The 20,397-nt window shown below is 42.2% G+C and overlaps 1 protein-coding gene across 1 annotated transcript in view; it reads right to left on the bottom strand.

The window, feature by feature from the left end:
- Positions 1-9,413: 9,413 nt before the first annotated feature.
- Positions 9,414-20,397, bottom strand: part of LOC102450245 (putative oxidoreductase ZK1290.5) — a 107,193-nt gene continuing 96,209 nt past the window's right edge. The window contains 2 exon segments of the mRNA XM_075936618.1: positions 9,414-9,659; positions 9,662-9,739. Of these exon segments, the coding sequence (XP_075792733.1) occupies positions 9,603-9,659; positions 9,662-9,739 (135 nt within the window). The 3' untranslated portion in view covers positions 9,414-9,602.

The raw sequence follows: 20,397 nt of genomic DNA, 5'->3' as shown, positions 1-20,397 counted from the left end.
CAAGGATGGGTTCTCTCTATAATGAATCCATATTAAGAGGTAGAATCTCCATCCTTATTTTAGAGGATCTACTATTACACTCCCTTAAAACAAAAGGGTGCATAAAGAGCCTATCTCCAAGGGGCACTTTTACTGCACCGTGAATTGTCCAGCATTGTTATTATCCTGTCACTGTTTCAGTATAAATCTACATCCCGATGGCATATATTATACCCAAATCAGCCCTGATAAAGCATGGCAAAATTGCTTGCTATTCCATTGCAAGTCACAGGACAAGCACCCATGTACACTAAGAATGTTAAAATGTGGGTATCAGGCTAATGGTATTAGTTGATAGAACCACTCTACAGAGCTGCTGTGGGGATAACTCCAGGAGCCAGCTCAAGCTGGGACTGAGCTGGGGATTGGCTCCGGGAGCTACCTGCGCCGCAGCTCTGCATTTTAAATGTAGTAAGAGCCACTGGACTCTTACTATATTTAAAATGCAGAGGCAAAGAGATTAGCACAAGCCAGGACTGTTCAGTCCTGGCTCACACTGAGTCCAGCAGCCCCTGTTCACGGGAAACATTGCAAACAGAGGCCGGTGCTGGAGCAGCCTCTGTTTGCGATGGACAAGGCTGGCCACCGCAAACACTGGCTGCTTCGGAACGAGCCCCTGTTCACAGCAGCCAGGACCAGCCATGGCAGCCTCTCCTAACTCCCGCTGCTGCTTCTGATAGAGGTAGCAGTGGGGAAGCAGGTGGCACCCCGGAGACAGTCCACAAGGAGCACTGGGCCAGCGGGGACTTAAGCAGTCCCTGCTGGCCTCATGTTCCTAAGGTGGCAGCTTCAGACTTTGAAATGTATAAGAGCCCCATTTCTGCTTACATTTCAAAGGCTGAAGTGGCCGCAGTGGGAATACGGGCCAGTGGGGACTGCTTGACTCTCCGCTGGCCCTGTGCTCCCTGCGGCGCTCTTGTATATTTCAAAGACTGAAGCGGCCACAGTGGGAATCAGTCGAGCGGGGACTGCTTTAGTCCCCACTCATATCATTTCCCTGCTGAGTCCCTGCCCCCTCACCCTCGGAACTGGTGCTGAGGGGCACTGGCTTTTAAACTGGCTCCCCGCCGCAACGGCTCCTGCTCCCATCCTTGCTACCTCTCTCTGATAAAGGCAGCTTACGCTTATCGGATAGTTGACTAGTCGCTTACATCCCAAATGTACACTAGGGCTGAGTTTGGCCAATGTCTTTCCGTTGGCTGTGCTATGACTATTTTCTTTTCTTTTCATACTTATTGTACCAGTCTGAAGTTTAAATGACATTACATAACATAAGAACGGCCGTACTGGGTCAGACCAAAGGTCCATCTAGCCCAGTATCCTGTCTGCCGACAGTGGCCAGCACCAGGTGACCCAGAGAGGGTGGACCAAAGACAATGATAAAGCGATTTGTCTCCTGCCATTCCTCTCCAGCTTCTGACAAACAGAGGCCAAGGACACCATTTTATCCCCTGGCTAATAGCCTTTTATGGACCTAACCTCCATGAAATTATCTAGCTTCTCTTTAAATTCTATTATAGTCCTACCCTTCACAGCCTCCTCTGGCAAGGAGTTCCACAGGTTGACTACACACTGTGTGAAGAAGAACTTTCTTTTATTAGTTTTAAACCTGCTACCCATTAATTTCATTTGGTGTCCTCTAGTTCTTCTATTTAGGGAACTAATAAATAACTTTTCTTTATCAGCCCTCTCCATACCACTCATGATTTTATATACCTCTATCATATCCCCCCTCAGTCTCCTCTTTTCTAAACTGAAAAGTCCCAGTCTCTTTAACCTCTCCTCATATGGGACCCGGTCTAAACCCCTAATCATTTTAGTTGCCCTTTTCTGAACCCTTTCCAAGGCCAAAATATCTTTTTTGAGGTGAAGAGACCACATCTGTACACAGTATTCAAGATGTGGGCGTACCATAGTTTTATACAGGGGCAGTAAGATATTCTGGGTCTTATTTTCTATCCCTTTCTTAATAATTCCTATCATCCTATTTGCCTTTTTGCCCGCCGCTGCACACTGTGTGGAAGTTTTCAGAGAACTGTCCACGATAACTCCAAGATCTCTTTCCTGATTTGTCGTAGCCAAATTAGCCCCCATCATACTGTACATATAGTTGGGGTTATTTTTCCCGATGTGCATTACTTTACACTTATCCACATTAAATTTCATTTGCCATTTTGTTGCCCAATCACTCAGTTTGGTGAGATCTTCTTGGAGTCCCTCACAGTCTGCTTCTGTCTTGACTATCCTAAACAGTTTGGTATCATCTGCAAACTTTACCACCTCACTGCTTACCCCTTTCTCCAGATCATTTATGAATAAGTTGAAAAGGATTGGTCCCAGGACTGACCCTTGGGGGACACCACTAGTTACCCCTCTCCATTCTGAAAATGTACCATTTATTCCTACCCTTTGTTTTCTGTCTTTTAACCAGTTCTCAATCCAAGAAAGGACCTTCCCTCTTATCCCATGGCCATGTAATTTACACAAGAGCCTTTGGTGAGGGACCTTGTCAAAGGCTTTCTGAAAATCTAAGTATACTATATCAACTGGATCCCCCTCGTCCGCATGTTTGTTAACCCCTTCAAATAACTCTAATAGATTAGTAAAACAGGATTTCCCTTTACAGAAACCATGTTGACTTTTGTCCAACAAATTATGTTCTTCTACATGCTTCACAATTTTATTCTTTACTATTGTTTCGACTAATTTGCCCGGTACTGAAGTTAGACTTACCAGTCTGCAATTGCCCGGATCACCTCTAGAGCCCTTTTTAAATATTGGTGTCACGTTAGCTACCGTCCAGTCATTAGGTACGGAAGCCAATTTAAGGGATAGGTTACAAACCACAGATAATAGCTCAGCAGTTTCCCTTTTGAGTTCTTTTAGAACCCTTGGATGAATGCTATCCGGTCCCAGAGATTTGTTAACATTAAGTTTTTCTATTCATTCCAAAACCTCCTCTAATGACACTTCAATCCGGGACAGTTCCTCAGATTCATCACCCACAAAGGACGGTGCAGATTTGGGAATCTCCCCAACGTCCTCAGCCGTGAAGACTGAAGCAAAGAAATCATTTAGTTTCTCCACAATGGCTTTATCGTCCTTGATTGCTCCTTTTATAGCTCGATCATCTAGGGGACCCACAGGTTTTTTAGCAGGCTTCCTTCTTCTAATGTACTTTAAAAAGATTTTATTTCTTTTTGAGTTTTTGGCTAGCTGTTCCTCAAAATCTTTTTTTGCTTTTCTTCTTACATTTTTATACTTGATTTGACAGTGTTTGTGTTCCTTTCTATTTATCTCACTAGGATTGGACTTCCACTTCTTAAAAGATGTCTTTTTGTCCCTCACTGCTTCTTTTACATGGTGGTTAAGCCACGGTGACTCTTTTTTAGGTCTCTTGCTATGTTTTTTAATTTGGGATATACATTTAAGTTGGGCCTCTATTATGGTGTCTTTAAAAAGTTTCCATGCAGCTTTCAGGGATTTGACTCTAGTCACTGTGCCTTTTAATTTCTGTTTAACCTCCTCATTTTTGTGTAATTCCCCTTTTTGAAATTAAATGCCAGGGTGCTGGACTGCTTAGGTGTTCTTCCCACCACAGGAATGTTGAATGTCACTATTCCCAAGCGGTCCTGTAACGGTTATTTCCTGGACCTGATCCTGCGCTCCACTCAGGACTAAATCGAGAATTGCCTCTCCCCTTGTGGGTTCCTGCACCAGCTGCTCCAAGAAGCAGTCATTTAAGCCATTGAGAAATTTTATCTCCGCTTCTCTTCCTGAGGTTACATGTATCCAGTCAATATGGGGATAATTAAAATCCCCCATTATTATAGAGTTCTTTATTTTGGTATCCTCTCTAAACTCCCTCAGCATTTCAATGTCAGTATCGCTGTCCTGGTCAGGTGGTCAGTAATATATCCCTACTGCTAATTTCTTATTATTGGAGCATGGAATTACTATCCATAGCGATTCTATTGAACATGTTGATTCACTTAATATTTTTATTTCATTTGATTCTACATTATCTTTCACATACATTGCCACTCTGCCACCCACCCGGCCTGTTCTATCCTTTCGATATATTTTATATTCCAGTATGATTGTGTCCCACAGATTTTCCTCATTCCACCAGGTTTTAGTGATGCCTATTATGTCAATCTCCTCATTTAATACTAGTTCACCCATCTTATTAGTCAGACTCCTAGCATTTGTGTAGAAGCACTTTAAAAATTTGCTACTGCTTATTTGTCTGCCCTTCCCTGATGCATTGGATTCCTTTCTTTGCGGTTGTTTGTCTGCTCTGGCCCATGGTTTGCCCTCTCCCCTCCTCTCTTTCTGACTACAGCTTAAAGAATCTCTATCAATGGATTCTCCTCTAAGAGAAGTCTCCCTCTGATTTACGTGCATCTCCGCACCAATTGGCTTTCCCCCATCTCTTAGTTTAAAAACTGCTCTACAGCCTTTTTAATGTTTAGTGCCAGCAGTCTGGTTCCACCCTGGTTTAGGTGGAGCCCATCCTTCCTGTATAGGCTCCCCCTCTCCCAAAAGTGTCCCCAGTTCCTAATAAATCCAAGCCCCTCTTCCTTATACCATCATCTCATCCACGCATCGAGACTCTGAAGCTCTGCCTGCCTACCTGGCCCTGCGCATGGAACTGGAAGCATTTCCGAGAATGCCACCATAGAGGTCCTAGATTTCACTCTTTTTCCTAGAAGCCTAAATTTGGCCTCCAGGGTATCTCTCCTACCCTTCCCTACGTCATTGGTACCTACACATACCATGACCACCGGCTCCTCCCCAGCACTACACATAAGTCTATCTAGATGCCTCGAGAGATCCGCAACCTTCGCACCAGGCAGGCAAGTGACCATACGGTTCTCCCGGTCATCACAAACCCAACTATCTATGTTTCTAACGATCGAATCACCCACTACTAACACCTGCCTCTGCCTAACTGGCATTCCCTCCCCCTCAGAGGTATCCTCAGTGCGAGAGGATACTGCAACATCCTCTGGGAGGAAGGTCCCAACTACGGGATGGTTTCCCTCTGCTCCCATTGAATGCTCTGTTCCCTTGAGACTTTCATCCTCCTTAAGAGCACTGGGGCTCTCAGACTGGAGGTGGGACAGTACTACAGTGTCCCGGAAAGTTTCATCAACATATCTCTCTACTTCCCTTAGCTCCTCCAGTTCAGCCACCCTGGCCTCCAAAGCCCGAACTTGGTCTCTGAGGGTCAAGAGCTCCTTGCAACGGGTGCACACATATGCCACCTGCCACAGGGCAGGTAATCATACATGTTACACTCGACGCAATAAACAGGATAGTCCCCACTCTGCTGCTGGGCTTCTGACTCCATTTTTCTAATGAATAAATTTAAGTATAAACTGGGATTCTTTTTAAACCTCTGGAATATAGATTATTATAAGAGTAATGTTTTAAAGAAGGTCAGAAGTCACTAGTGTCCTCTAACCTCCCTCTCCAAACTCCCTGTTAGCTGTTCCTGTTCGCAAGCTCTCTGGTCGCTGAGTCACAGGATTATATAGCTCTGGTAGCCCCTCCCCCTGACTCAGGCTCAGCCAATTAACAGAGGCTTCTAGATTTCAAACCTTTTAGAAGCTCCTTTAAACCAACCAACCAACCAACCAACCAACCAACCAACCAACCAGATAAACACAAGCTCAGCACACAGCAAATAACTCCCCCACACACAAACACACACTCCAGACAGCCACTTACCACAAGGATCCCGTTTTTACTCCTCCTTTACCTGGAGAACTCCCTCTCCAAACTCCCTGTTAGCTGTTCCTGTTCACTAAATATTATATGAATATTTAGTGTCAAGGTAAAGTTATACAGGCCAAGATAGATTATTAAGTTATAGTATAATTGCTATCACGTAAATTTCAGATTTACTGAGATAACAGTTGCTCCAAATTTTGCTAAGAAATGAGATTGTGAAAACAATGACCCAAAGCTTTGTATTGACTTATGCAATGTGATTTGAAAACTAGTGTGAACAGAGACATTATGGGTGCATCTAGACTGGCAAGATTTTTGCAAAAACATGCCAGCTGTCTACACTGGCTGCTTGAATTTGCGCAAGAGCGCTGACTTTGTAATGTACAAAATCAGTGCTTCTTGCGCAAATACTTTCCCGCTCCTGCGGGAAAAAGCCCTCTTGTGCAGGGAAGAACTGTTTTTCGCCAGTGTAGACAGGGAAGAACTGTTTTGCGCAAAAAAGCCCCGATGGCTAAAATGGCGATCAGGGCTTTCTTGCGCAGAATCGCATCTAGACTGGCCACGGATGCTTTTGCGCAAAGGCACTTGCCAATCTAGACACGCTTTTGTGGAAATACTTTTAACAGAAAAACTTTTCCGTTAAAAGTATTTCTGCAAAATCATGCCAGTCTAGACGCAGCCTATGAGTTTTATATTGGATAGGAAATGGCCATAAATTTCTTTCTAGCTACTGAGAAGTAGCTGACTCTCAGATGGATACAGTAGGTTTGCATTACTTACCATTTTGTCTATTAATGAACTCGTTTATACTAGCATTTCATTCATTCCTAGTTAAGGACAGAAAGAGGACTTTTCTCTTAGATCTCTTTAGTTTCCTAAATTTAAAATGACTGTTGGCTCCACTTTGAAGGAATCCTGTATAAATACATCTTGAATTATCCTGCTATGAAATTTACCACCATAAACATTTCATATATATGTCTCATTTGAACTTTGTGCACTGGCATCACCTATGTTCAAGATAGGAGAAAGATTATTTTTTGCCCATGATGAGAGCCAAGAGAGTTGCCCTTGGACCTCAGAAATATATCAGAAAACAAATTTCAATGGGATGAATGTACCAGTTAAATGTCTGGCAGTGGATTGTTACATGGCAGCCACTTCATCAGTATGATTTCTTAAAATGTGGGTGTTAGGAAACCATGTTACTGGGAAAGTTTAACTACTGCATCCTGTAATTAGAGCAGTGGTTCTCAAACTTTTGAATTGGGACTCCTTTCACACTGGAAGCCTAGGAGTGCAACTCTGGCCCATCCACTTGATACATTTTTTGTACACACACAATTTTTTGCACACAGGAATTTGTGCAGACAAACCTTTGAATGCAAAACGTTCTTTAATAAGGAAATATGAAGACTGGTGATCAGGAACCATGAGAGCCTTCGGACTGTTCCTTCACGTGAATCAGGAATTGATGATCCTGATTTGCCCAACCGAGGAAGAGTTCAGAGATTAGCCTGCAGGGTCCTTGAAGAATTTACGAAACAGAATGAAAAAGGGAGAAATGTAAACTACAGAACTGAGACTGAGTCAGATTCTGATCTCAAGTGCACCACTCTATACAAGGCATAACTATTCTCAACTTCAACTCTTTATTTGTACCAATGTAACTCAGATCAAAATGTAGCTCTCTGCACATAGTCCAATGACTGGAATGCCACACTGCAAATATTGATTCTATTCCCAGCTCTGAGATTGACTTGCTATATGACCTTGCACAAGTCATATAACCTCTTAGCTTCCACATCTGTAAAATGGAATAGGGCTACTTATTTATGGAAAGCACAGATGAATGTGCCAAACACTTGAAGGCTATGTCTACACCGCAGGCTTGTGCAAAAACGGCTGTTCTTGTGCAAAAACTTGCAGTGTCTACACTGCACGCTCGTTCTTGTGCAAGTAAATTTACAGTACAGTGTCAGAAAACAGAGCTTCTTCCAGAAGAGCTATTCCTCTCCCCACGAAGAATAAGCCCTCTTGCGCAGAGCTCTTCCACAAGAAGGCAGTGTAGACAGGCAACATGAATTTCTTGCGCAGAAATCCCTATGGCTAAAATGGCCATCTGAGCTTTCTTGTGCAAGCGAGTGTCCACACTGCCATGGATGCTCTTGCGCAAAAGCACATCTCTTGTGCAAAAGCACATGGCAGTGTGAACGCACTCTTGCGGAAGACCTTTTGCACAAGAACTCTTCTGCAAAACAGTTCTTGCGCAAGAAGCCTGCAGTGTAGACGTAGCCTTATTTATTTTTTACTAGCACTTTTACCTGGTGTTGCTCAGCTCATTAAGGAGGGGTTCATAGCAGGGGGATGGAGGTGGAGTAGTGCAGAATCAGGGCTAGGAGAGTGAGGAGGGGCTCAGAGCGGGGGGTTGCAGGTGTTAGGGAAGAGGGTTGGGAGGCATGTAGGGGCTCAGGGCAGGGATAGGAGTGCAGGAGGTTGGCTGATACCCAGGGATGGCCAGGCCAGTAGGAGCAGCGCTGCCTGGCTGATGGCTCCCTGGGCTGGCAAGGGCAGCAGGGGCCACACTGCCCAGGCAGTGGCTCACCAGCATGGGAACCATACCCGTATATGCTGGCCAGCAACATCCAGAGTCCCGCTCCCAGTCAGCCACTCTTTTACCAGTGTGCCCACACTCCTGTGGTGATTCTGCATAAATGTGCCTGCTAGCAGACTCTCCCTTTGCGTTTTATGGGAAACAATCACATGCCAGGCAAATCCCAATACGCTGGCACAACTAAACCCTTACTTTGCTTTAAGTTATGATAAGAGGAATTTGTGTACCAAATTTGGTAGTCCTAGCTTTTCCATTCAGGAAGAGTTCTTGAATAGATTCATAGGTAAGTAGACAGACAGACACACAAACTCTCTCAAATACAGTAGATTAGATTTTTAAAATGCAGCTTTCAATAGCATTTGGGTGCTGAACTCCTACTGATTTCAAAAAGAGTTAAGTACCTTGGGGTATGTCTACACTACCCCCCTAGTTCGAACTAGGGGGGGTAATGTAGTCAGACGGAGTTGCAAATGAAGACCGGGATTTGAATTTCCCGGGCTTCATTTGCATAAAGCCGGCCGGCGCCATTTTTAAATGCCGGCTAGGTCGAACCCCGTGCCGCTCAGCTACACGTGGCACAGACTAGCTAGTTCGAATTAGGCTTCCACGAGGCGTACAGCTAGTTCGGATAGGAAGCGTAATCCGAACTAGCTAGTCTGTGCCACGTGTAGCCGCGCGGCACGGGGTCCGACATAGCCGGCATTTAAAAATGGCGCCGGCCGGCTTTATGCAAATGAAGCCCGGGAAATTCAAATCCCGGGCTTCATTGCAACTCTGTATGACTACATTACCCCCCCTACTTCGAACTAGGAGGGTAGTGTAGACATACCCCTAGATGCTCCTGAAAATGTGCCTAGCTCCATCTCTAAATGCCTAAATATCTTTGAAAATCTGGACCACTGTGCCAAAACTCCAACAGGCAAAACAGAAACAGGGTCCCAAACAATAGCAGCTGAATTCACACATGGAGAAGTTGAGCAGAATAACTTCATCAGCAGAAAATATTACAGAAAGACCTGGATATCAGAGAAACTGATTATTGGGACACATTATTGTGTGTGAGAGAGCAGAGAGACAAAAACTATGCTGTATTTAATTCACTTTGAGCATATAATAGTCAACATCATAAGTGACTGACAGGCACTTTAAAGGTAATAGAGAACAATTTAGATGTGAAATAGTTTTGTGAAGTTCAAAATTCATTAGTGTTTCATTTGTTGCGGGTTAGAACAACCTGGTTTGAAGTTATCCTTTCCACAATGGATAAGTTAGGTGAATCAGTTTTTTGTTGATGTTCAAAGAATTTAAAATTTCCAGATCTTCTTCTCTCAGACTAAAATCAAAAACCTGGTGGGGGAAATATAACAGCGATTAAAATAAAGCAGGTAAAGATAAATAATTTATTATAAATACACTATCAAATAGCAAAATCAGGTTTTATTCTATTGTTAAATAGACTAATAATATTATTAATTGAGATGAACTCATTTAATGCATATATAGGTGTCATAAGAAAGATATTCTCAAACTTACTTTTACTCCAATGATATAAATCGGTCAAGCAAAATTCTGTTAGCTTTCTCTGTCTGACAGAAAATCTAACATAGTACTGGACACAGCATCACACCTAAACACTGAAAACTAAAGAGCAAGAATATAGTCTCAATTGAAATGATCGCTCGCAAACTGGAACTTAATTTATGTGCTAATCCAAAAGAAAGTGAACCAGAAGACAATTCCCTAGACAGAATGGACTATAATAATCATCCTCAAGATAAAATTAATGGTACAGCAGTATTTTATGATAATCTTGCTATATTTGACATTTCACATGATTAAACAAAAACACTTGCTGTGCCATTAATATAAGGCCTCCATTAAAGTATTTGGCTCTTTCTATGCCAAGGAAGTCAATTGAAGCCACAGCACAGGACTTCTATCACTGTACTGGAGATAGTGATCATCTACTCAACTTGCCATGCATCCACTTGAATAAATTACCACAAACTTCTCTGGCAGTGGTAGACTTAATTTATTTTCATGGCATGGGTCTATGCTGCAGAGAACCATTGGGGAATATAAAACTCACAGAAAAGAACTCTCCCTTCTTTCGCACCATGAAACTGGAAAAGTCAGATGAAAAAGGGAAAAAACAACAAATTATGGATTTGTTTAAGGTTCATGCATCCTCAGTGAATTTTGAAGCCTTTTGCTTAAAAACCCCATACACCTCCCTTTTACAAAAACTGGGAGAGGGAGAGCTAACCATTTATAGAACTATCATAAAGGTAACAAAGCCTTTTTTACTAACTCTGCTCATGAATTATACTCAGCCAACCTTGACTAGTCCGCCCTCAAAAATACATCAAATATGCCCCTGCAGAGGCTCATGGTACAGGCTGAGCAAGAGAGTCACTGATGGCAACATGTTAAAAGCAGTAAAACTTTGTGAAGTTGTTTGCATGGTTGACTGAGATCTGGCACATGTGGCCCTCTGGGTATTGCCGTAGGGATCTAAGGCTGGCCCTGTCTTGTCCACACTTAACAAAGACCATCTGATGTAATCACTAGTGGACATGTGTCATATAACAAATGGATAAGGGAGGTAGTCACGTTAATACTGAACCAAATTAATCTCGGGGTGTATGCTAGTTTTTATTTCAGTGGGTGATGAAGGTGCTCAGAATTTTGGAAATCTGAGCTCTTAGCTCGTAAGACCCAGTCCCTTTACATGTCATCAGTGCTGTTCTTTAATTACTTTGCAGTAGTTGTGATTATTCCTGTTTGGTGCTGAGGATGGATAAGAGGCTGTTGAATAAAAGTGGAGAGTAAAGTCATGTTTACGTCATATATAATCACATGAGCTCATTATAGGAAATATAGTACAAATGCCCCTTCAGAGGCACTGCATTACCAATGGAGGTTGAGAAATGTGTGTAAGGATTGAGTTCAGCCAAACAGTATCACAAAGTGTTAGCACTAGGTTCTAATAGGAACACTGAAGTCAGGGACATATTTCTCAGCTCTTCAAAGCACTAGGAGAAGATTTATGCACTTTGTCTTCATTAATTTCGGCAAGAGTAGACCCGTTCTACTATAGTGCTTTGAAAGAGTAGTATTACTGTTAATTGCCTTTCCTGTCAAAAAGCAGCTAACTTAAAAAAAAAAAAAGGAGATGATGTTACACACAGTGCACAAGAGTGGCAGTATATGTTTCTGACTTCTTGACATTCAGGGCTTTCAATTTATAGTTATGACAGCCTGTTTTACACATTGTTCAGAAAACCAATATAGCTACTTTTAAGTGGGGAGAGATGTTAAAGAGTCTCTGATTTTACATAAACACCTCTGCAGCTTGGTCAGAAATACTTTAGGTCTGCACTTTACATAATGATCTCTTCTATTTCTCAACTACAGGGTCCGAGATGCCTTTAATCCACATAATATAAAAGTTGTCAAGAATACAGACAAACATAAACAGAAAAGGTTAAAAAAAGCCAGGCTCAAAAGATCAGACAGAAAGATACTTGGCTGAGCAGCTGCCTCGCCCTTCCCCTTCGATTTTTTCTCCTTTCCTTATTTGTTTATTTTTCTCCTTTCCTTATGAGAACATAAGAATGGCTGTACTGGGTCAGACCAAAGGTCCATCTAGCTCAGTAGCCTGTCTGCTGACAGTGGCCAGCACCAGGTTCCCCAGAGGGGGTGGACTGAAGACAATGATCAAGCGATTTGTCTCGTGCCATCCATCTCCAGCCTCTGACAAACAGAGGCCAGGGACACCATTTCTATCCCCTGGCTAATAGCCTTTTATGGACCTAACCTCCATGAAATTATCTAGCTTCTCTTTAAACTCTGTTATAGTCCTAGCCTTCACAGCCTCCTCTGGAAAGCAGTTCCACAGGATGACTATGCGCTGTGTGAAGAAGAACTTTCTTTTATTAGTTTTAAACCTGCTACCCAGTAATTTCATTTGGTGTCTTCTAGTTCTTCTATTTATTGTTTCAGATTAGTTTTCATTACTATAGCGATCAACATGTACTAGCAAAGATGACTGATCAGGCTTACATATACAGTTCTTGATTCATCAGTATTTCAAAGCAGGTGCTACTTAACTCCAACTAAAGGGGCTGACCTAGTAGCTCAGTGTGTTAATAGTATACATAAAATTGGATAACATTATTCCTGCTCCTATTGGCATGGCTGAGGACTACAGTGATCATGTGCAACAATCTTCTAAGCCCAAATGTACGTCTGTATAAAGGTGAAGATAGTTGGTGTTACTGAATCCCATACATTCTTCCTTGTGTATTTCAACCATTTTAATCACACAGGCAGATCATGTGTGTGCACATTTTGAGAAATTCTGCAAAAGCATCCCCTACCATTGCCCTTATGGGCATTGTAATAAGAGAAAATATAAAGTGAAGTGGAGTTGGCTTTCAGTTTTCATACCTTTAGTACTACATGTTTTCTTGGTAATTGAATGCAGTATACGTCTGTTTCTAGCACAAAACACAGCTACTCATATCCTGACAGCAATGCCAAATGATGTGCATTTGCTCTCTTTTCCTTCCTCACCATTTCTTATTAGACAGACAATATTTAAAAAAAATAAGAACATTAAGCATATTAGGATATTGGTGTAATGACATCTATATGGAGTTCTGATTCAAGAAAGGCTGGAAGCAGCCCATAAAATAACAAAAGTTTCCTTTTTAAACAGCATAAAGTTAGTTAAGACAAAAATGTTAAATATGAAATCAATAAGCCCAGTTCTTTCATGGTCCAACATAACTGAAGCCAAAAAGCCAAAGAGGATTTGTCCTAGTGCTCTAAATTTAAACTAACTTTGTATTAAGCTAGAGAAAATGGTTCACAAGGGAAAGCAAGCTACAGTGTATTTTATTCCCAGCAGTCAGGAGATAACAGGATTCCATTCTTATGATACTCGGTAGAATTAATGCTTCTGAAATGAAACAATGGTTGGTGATTAGTGACGGTACAACGTGCAAAACTGCATATCACTTCTCGCCTGCACGGAAGATAACGTGTCAACTTTATAACAGCATCAGGAAACCAACATAAGCTCAAAGGACTGTATGCTTGTTTTAAAATGATGCTTTTCTGCACCAAGTGAAAAACAAAATATCCTGACACCAAGGACAACCAGGTATAAGGGTAATTAGAGGAAGCAGGCTAACAATGAGTCTTTCACATACATACTATTTCTATCTGATAATTGCCATCTGAGCCTTGTGAACATGTTACCTGCAAGCGTAATGCCAACAGGAGGGACCAAACCTGGGACCTCTAGAGCTCAGTGCATGAGCCTCTACCACTTTAGGTAAAAGCCAGCTGGCTTTCAGCTAAGGCCATAGAGATCTCTGTCTCTGTCTCTGTCTCTCTCTTTAAGTGGTAAGTACCACTTCATGAGACTGTGAACCACACCCAATAGGTGTGTGGATTACACAAGCAAGGAAATATTTAATTTTTTGTACATAAACTAACCTTTACATTTAGAAGCCACAATTTTATAATCAGTATTAAATACTGTTCAAGTTACTCAGTAGACTAGTCTAGTGACTAGTTCAGATGACTTAAGAGACATACCCTGGATACGTTGATACCTCCGCCAATCCCACAATAGGAAGGCTTCTATGTGGACCCCCACCAATGGACGTAACGAAAGTCTTGATTTCTACATCGACGTGCTTGAGCTGACATTATCAGCAAACAACAACATATAACATACAACCTCAGTCATGCAGAACCAATACTATACACAGCCTCAAAAACAATCCTAACATCATAATCAAAGAGGCCAACAAAGGAGGTGCTGTAGTCATCATGAACAGGACAGATTATGATCAGGAAGCGAACAGACAACTCACCAATACCAGATTCTACAGGCCTCTGTCCTGTGACCCCAGTAAGGAATACCAAAAAAACACGAAAAAACTGCTCACGAAGCTCCCTGATGCTGCTCAGGAACAAATTTACACTAACACCCCCCTAATCCCCGACCAGAAACTTTCTATCTGCTACCCAAAATACACAAACTTGGTAATCCTGGATGGCCCATCATCTCAAGCATTGTCACGCTCATCACAGCATTATCTGTCTAAATTGACTCCCTCCTCAGACCCTATGCTACCAGCACTCCTGGCTACTTCCGTGACACCACTGACTTCCTGAGGAAACTTCAAAACATCAGTAAGCTACCTGAAAATACCATCCTGGCCACTATGGACATAGAAGCCCTTAACACCAACATTCCACATGAAGACAGATTACAGGCCATCAGGAACACCATCCCAGAAAACTATACTGCACACCTGATTACAGAGCTCTGCGACTTTATCCTCACCCACAACTACTTCCAATTCGGAGACAATTTTTATCTCTAAGTCAGCAGCATAGCCATGGGCACTCAAATGGCACCACAATATGCCAACATCTTTATGGCTGACCTTGAACGACGTTTCCTCAGCTCTCGCCCCCAACTTCCCTACTTTACTTACACTACATTGATGACATCTTCATCGTATGGACCGACGAAAAACAGACTCTTGAAGAATTTCACAAGGATTTCAACAACTTCCACCCCACCATCAACCTCAGCCTGGATCAGTCCACACAAGAAATCCACTTCCTGGACATTACAATACAGTTAAATAATGGACAAATTTCCACCCCCCTATACTGGAAACCCACCGACAGCTACTCTTACCTTCATGCCTCCAGCTTCCATCCCAGTCACATTTCTCAGTCTATTGTATACAGCCAAAATCTAAGATACAACCAGATTTGCTCCGATCCCACAGACAGAAACAAACACCTACAGAATCTTTATAGAGCATTCCTAAAACTAAAATACTCACCTGGAGAAGTGAAAAAACAGATTAACAGGGCCAAAAAAGTACCCAGACATGAAGTACTTCAAGACAGACCCAAAAGAGAAAATAGCAGAACTTCACTTGTTACTACCTACAGTCCACAACTCAGACCTCTTCAGCGCATTATATGCAATATATAACTCATCTTGGAAAATGATCCCTCACTCACAGAGGCCGTGGGAGAAAAGCCTATTCTCGCTTACAGACAACCCCCCAACCTGAAATGAATTCTTTCTGGTAACCATGCCATACAACCACATCATAAGCATCCAGGAACCCAGCCCTGCAACCAAATGTGATGCCAACTCTGCCCACATATTTATACAAGTGAATTCATCCCTGGAGCCAACAACATAAGCTACCAAATCAAAAGGTCATTTGACTGTACATCCATTAATTTGATTTATGTCATCAAATGCCAGCAGTGCCCCACTGCTATATATATTGGACAAACTGGACAGTCCCTATGGAAAAGAATCAATGGACACAAATCAGATATATGTAAAGGGAACATAGAGAAACCTGTTGGTGAGCACTTTACTCTTCCTAATCACTGTTTAAAAGATCTTCAAGTGGCTGTCCTGTCACAAACCAATTCTATTAGCCAAATATACAGAGAGGCATTGGAATTACAATTCATCCGCAAATTCAATTCTCATGCTAATGGACTCAATTGGGATGAGGGATGGTTGGGACACTATCAACCTAACAATCAATGAAGGTACAAACAGCTCTTTGTGTAGATTCTGGTGTTAAGAAGGGTACTTTCTATTGACTTTGATTCTTATCTGCTTCATTTTAACTACCCAGTCTTCAGGTGCTTACTGATTCCCAGCTCTGCCTTCCTGTTTTTCCCTTTGATTTTCCATACCCTCTGCTCCTTGTTTCCCACCCTCCTCCTTTTGCCCTCCCCTCCTTCTCTCCTATTTATTTTGCGTCTGCACATCCTAAACTCAAAACTCTGGTCATCTGAAGAAGTGGGCTGTGCCAACAAAAGCTCATGATACCATCTACAGTTTTTGATAGTCTATAAAGTCCTACCAATTTGTTGTTTTTTCTTGTACAGACTAACTTGGATACCCCCTGAAGCCCTTGATATCTAGTCTGTTTAAAATAACATGAAAAGTAGTTTCAAGTACTACACTTGAGGTCATTCCTCCTCATCCTCTTCAATATTTGGGGGGTGTAAAAAACCTCTCTTTTCCTTTCAACCGTGATAAGACCCACTCACACCAGGGTAAACTAACCAACATGGAAAACAGTGAGACTATCACGAAATGTATTTAGATTCACAAAGTAAACACAATGGAAAAAAGCAAAGAAATAATCTCCCCTCTAACTTTTTCATGGATTGTAAACTTAATCTTAGTTGTTACTTGCCCTAGCCATGATATGTCCCTATGTTCTAGGGAACTTCTTTCCATTACCCTCTTAACTATTTGGGTATCCCTCCTGGAGTCAGAGAGCTAATAGTGGGCTCTCTTGCTTGACCCCAGGTTTGAGCAGATCTCTGTCTGGCACATTTTTTGTATGCAACACTATACTTGAAAAATTTGAGTGTCAGGGTTGTTTGAGGCAATATTTGTGTGTCAGGGTTGTTTTTCAAATTAATTCCTATAGTTTATGAAGTATTGCCCAGGGACAATAAACAAAGCTTTGCAATAGGAGGCTATTGGTTCATTTGGATGGTTCTCTTGCTTCTCAACAGCCTATTTGTGCACAATATGCTTTCTTTTATTGCTTAATTTGAATAATGTTTAATGAAGTCCATTATACTACCTTATTCTGTAAAGTTACTTTTCAGAGGTGCTTTAGTTGATGCTCCCTGGAAAAAATATGTATTTGTGCTTTCTTGCAGAAAGCTCCCCCATGCTCACTTTACTACTGAATTCATTCCTGTCCTCCTTAGAAGACAACTAATGGGCCAAAATGTTTCTTTCAATGGCTTCTCATTTTGGATGTCCATATTTTGTGGGCATAGAGCCTATGTCACAGATCTGCTGGAGTACCTGCCACTCCAACAAAGTGTATGGTGGATATGTTCATTCTGAAAATCAAGCTCCTAGGCATCTGAAGTTGGGCATCCAAAAACAGGCATCCAAAATCAGAGGCAACTTGTGAAAAGTTGGACATTAATCTTTGTTAGGAAGTTTCAAAATCTTCCTTAAAACGCAGAGCTCTATGGATGTGAGTGAGGACTGCATTTGGTCCACTAAGTCTCTTTCCTTTATAATTCTGGTAAATGATATTATAATTTAGGAGTAGAGAGGTAGCCGTGTTAGTCTGATCTTGCTAAAACAAAAGGAAAAACTATGTAGCACTTTAAAGACTAACAAGATGGTATAATAGGTGATGAGCTTTCGTGGGCCAGACCCACGTCCTCAGATCATATTCTGAAAGAGAATTGGCATGATCATATATACCAAAGGAATACAAGGAAAAAAGTGAACACATTATTAAACTGACAGATCATATTTAGAACAGAAGGTGGGGCGAGGAAGAGGGAGGGAGGGAATAGCTGTTTATAAGTCAATGAATAGACACTGTTGGCACATGATGGCATAAATTATATTTCTGGACGAACAGGAATATGTGTCCTTGATCATATAACTGACATGGTTAGGTCCAGCGAAGGTGTCATCAGAGTAAATATGTGGACAAAGTTGGCAACGGGGTTTGTTGCAAGGGAGAGTTCCAGGGTTGGTATTAATGTGGTATGTCCTGAGGTTGTTGGTAAGAATCTTCCTGAGGTAGATTCTTAGGAGGCAGGCTTAGGCATACTTTTTGTGAAAGTCTGTAAAACTACCCAATGGTTCTAAAACAGCTGTTCCCAAGAAGAAAACTTTGTCTATAATTTACTTAGTTGTGTAGAAACTAAACTTCAAGGACAAACAACAATGCATGGACAGAACACATGGTTTTTTGTAAGTGGATTCTTGATAAAAACCAAGGAGCTTTGTTTCATGACATAACTAAAACTGAACGGCAGTGGGAAAACTACTTCAGGAAGTCCAAACACAATATAAATCATAGTCAGATTTTCCATACCTTTCTAGACACAGGAATTCCTAAAATATCATACCCACATAATTCTATGAGGAATAGTCAGTTGATAAGAGCTTAAAGATATATTTCTCAAAATATGTCTGTAAACTGTATGTACGCATTTTTAACAAAAATATCAAAGGAACGGTATGTGCTGTGAACGAGATTTCCTGAATGACTACACCAAAGGGAAAATTAAATTAATTCTTGTTGCACAAAACACTCATGACTTTGCTATATGAATAAGAAAAGAGAAATTATGTAGATGTTAGAGCTGTCCTGGTTCTGCTAAGTGGAGTAACCTGTTGACAAACAAACAAATAAACCAAACACACTCCTGTCAAATTTCAGTTGAAAAAACCCCCAAAGAAACAGATATGTGCTTTTTTGCTGGTGAGTGATAATGATTGTGGTTGGCTTTATGTACTGTGGGCTGAATTTGGACCCTGATCTCTTGCTCCCTGATTGATCCTAAAGATGTTCAAGCCAGTATGGAAGTAAGCCTTAAGAAAACTGGCTCAAGAAGTGTCAAAATAAGGTGATGTGATGTATCTCTTGTGTAATGGCTGGAGAGTATGTACATTTTTTTACTTAATTTCATTATAAATGTTCTCTTTCTTGCCACATGCACACAGATACGTCTACTGAATGGACACCTATAGGATTAAGGACTGCAGGATCAAACCCTATATTTGCAATGGTGTCAATATGTATATCACTATTTCCAAGCAGTCTATGCCTGGCATTGCTAACTCCTTCAATGTTCTCACTGGTGGGACTAAAATTCCCAAAGCAGATCTGCCTCAGGAGTTGTTCAACTTGTACATTTTTGAAGTGTTTCTGTTTTCTAATTCTGTATCCACATTACTACTTAGACTATAAATTCTTACTGTATTTTTTGTTCTGTGTTAGCACAGTGAGGTCTTCGGCCACGACTAGGGCTCCAAGGCACTACTGCAATAACAAATAACTGGAAGACTTACTCGGTGTTGCTTGGGTACTTCAGGGCAGGAGGCTAGCACTGTGGAGGAGTGCAGGAGTCAGGGAAGGGAAGGGACTTGGAAATGTGAGGGGCTCAGGAGAGGTGGCTGGGGATGTGGGATAGTGGGGGGGTCAGGGTTGAGGATGAAGAGGGACTCGGCAAGGGATGGGGTCTCAGGAATCAGAGCAGAGCATGAGGAGGGGATCAAGTCAGGGAGTGGGGATGCAGGAATCAGGTAAGGTGTGGGAAGAGGGGGAGTTCAAGGGAGAGGGTTGAAGGCTCAGAGCAAGGGGTGGAGTGGCTACCAGGTTCTCCCTGAGGTGGCCTGGGAGGCAGGTGCCATGCACCCTGCCCTCTATCTCCTCCCCAGGCGTCATGTGTGTGAGGGGACATTCTGGCCTCCAGCACTTTCTGGGCATAGCCTGAGGGCGGTGTGTGTTTGGAGGGGGTGCAGGCTGCTCACTGGTACACCCCAGGGATGGCCTAAGGCAGTGGGAGGGAGGGTGCACAGTGGCCAGCAGCTGCTCCACTGGGCAGGTCAGGGTGGCAGGTGAGGCTGACCAATGGCTGCTCTCTGGGGTGCTCGCTGCCCCCCCCTTATGATCATGCCTGCATATAACTGTTCCTGCTATCACACCCCTCCCTTTCCATTTGATATGAAACAATCTTATTCTATGCACATCCCATTATCTTGGTACAACCAATGACCTTGCTTTAAGTTAGGATAAGAGGAAGCTGCCTACCAAATGTAGTGGTCTGAGCTCTTACCATTTAGGAGTTCTTGAACAAATTGACTCACAGATGGATGGACAGACAGACGAGTGCATATTTCTAAAATGTATTGTAAGATGCTACAGCTTGTTTTTTTAACTCTCATCCAGCATTCTCTCCTTCACATGTTCTAACCATCTGCCAAACAAGCCACCTGACAAGTTGTTTTACACTGAATCAGGTTTTTCTATTACAGGTTGAACCTCTGTAAACTGGGACTCTCTTGTCCAGCAACATCTGCACCACAGATGTTTCAGGACCAGAGAGTCCTGGTGGAGGGCTGGAGGCTGGGCTCCCCCAAGATGAGCTTC

Source organism: Pelodiscus sinensis, chromosome 9 (genome assembly GCF_049634645.1).
Source record: "Pelodiscus sinensis isolate JC-2024 chromosome 9, ASM4963464v1, whole genome shotgun sequence".
NCBI lineage: Eukaryota > Metazoa > Chordata > Testudines > Trionychidae > Pelodiscus > Pelodiscus sinensis.
The sequence above is the reverse complement of the archived record's forward strand: the minus strand, read 5'-3'. Positions and strand labels throughout refer to the sequence as shown.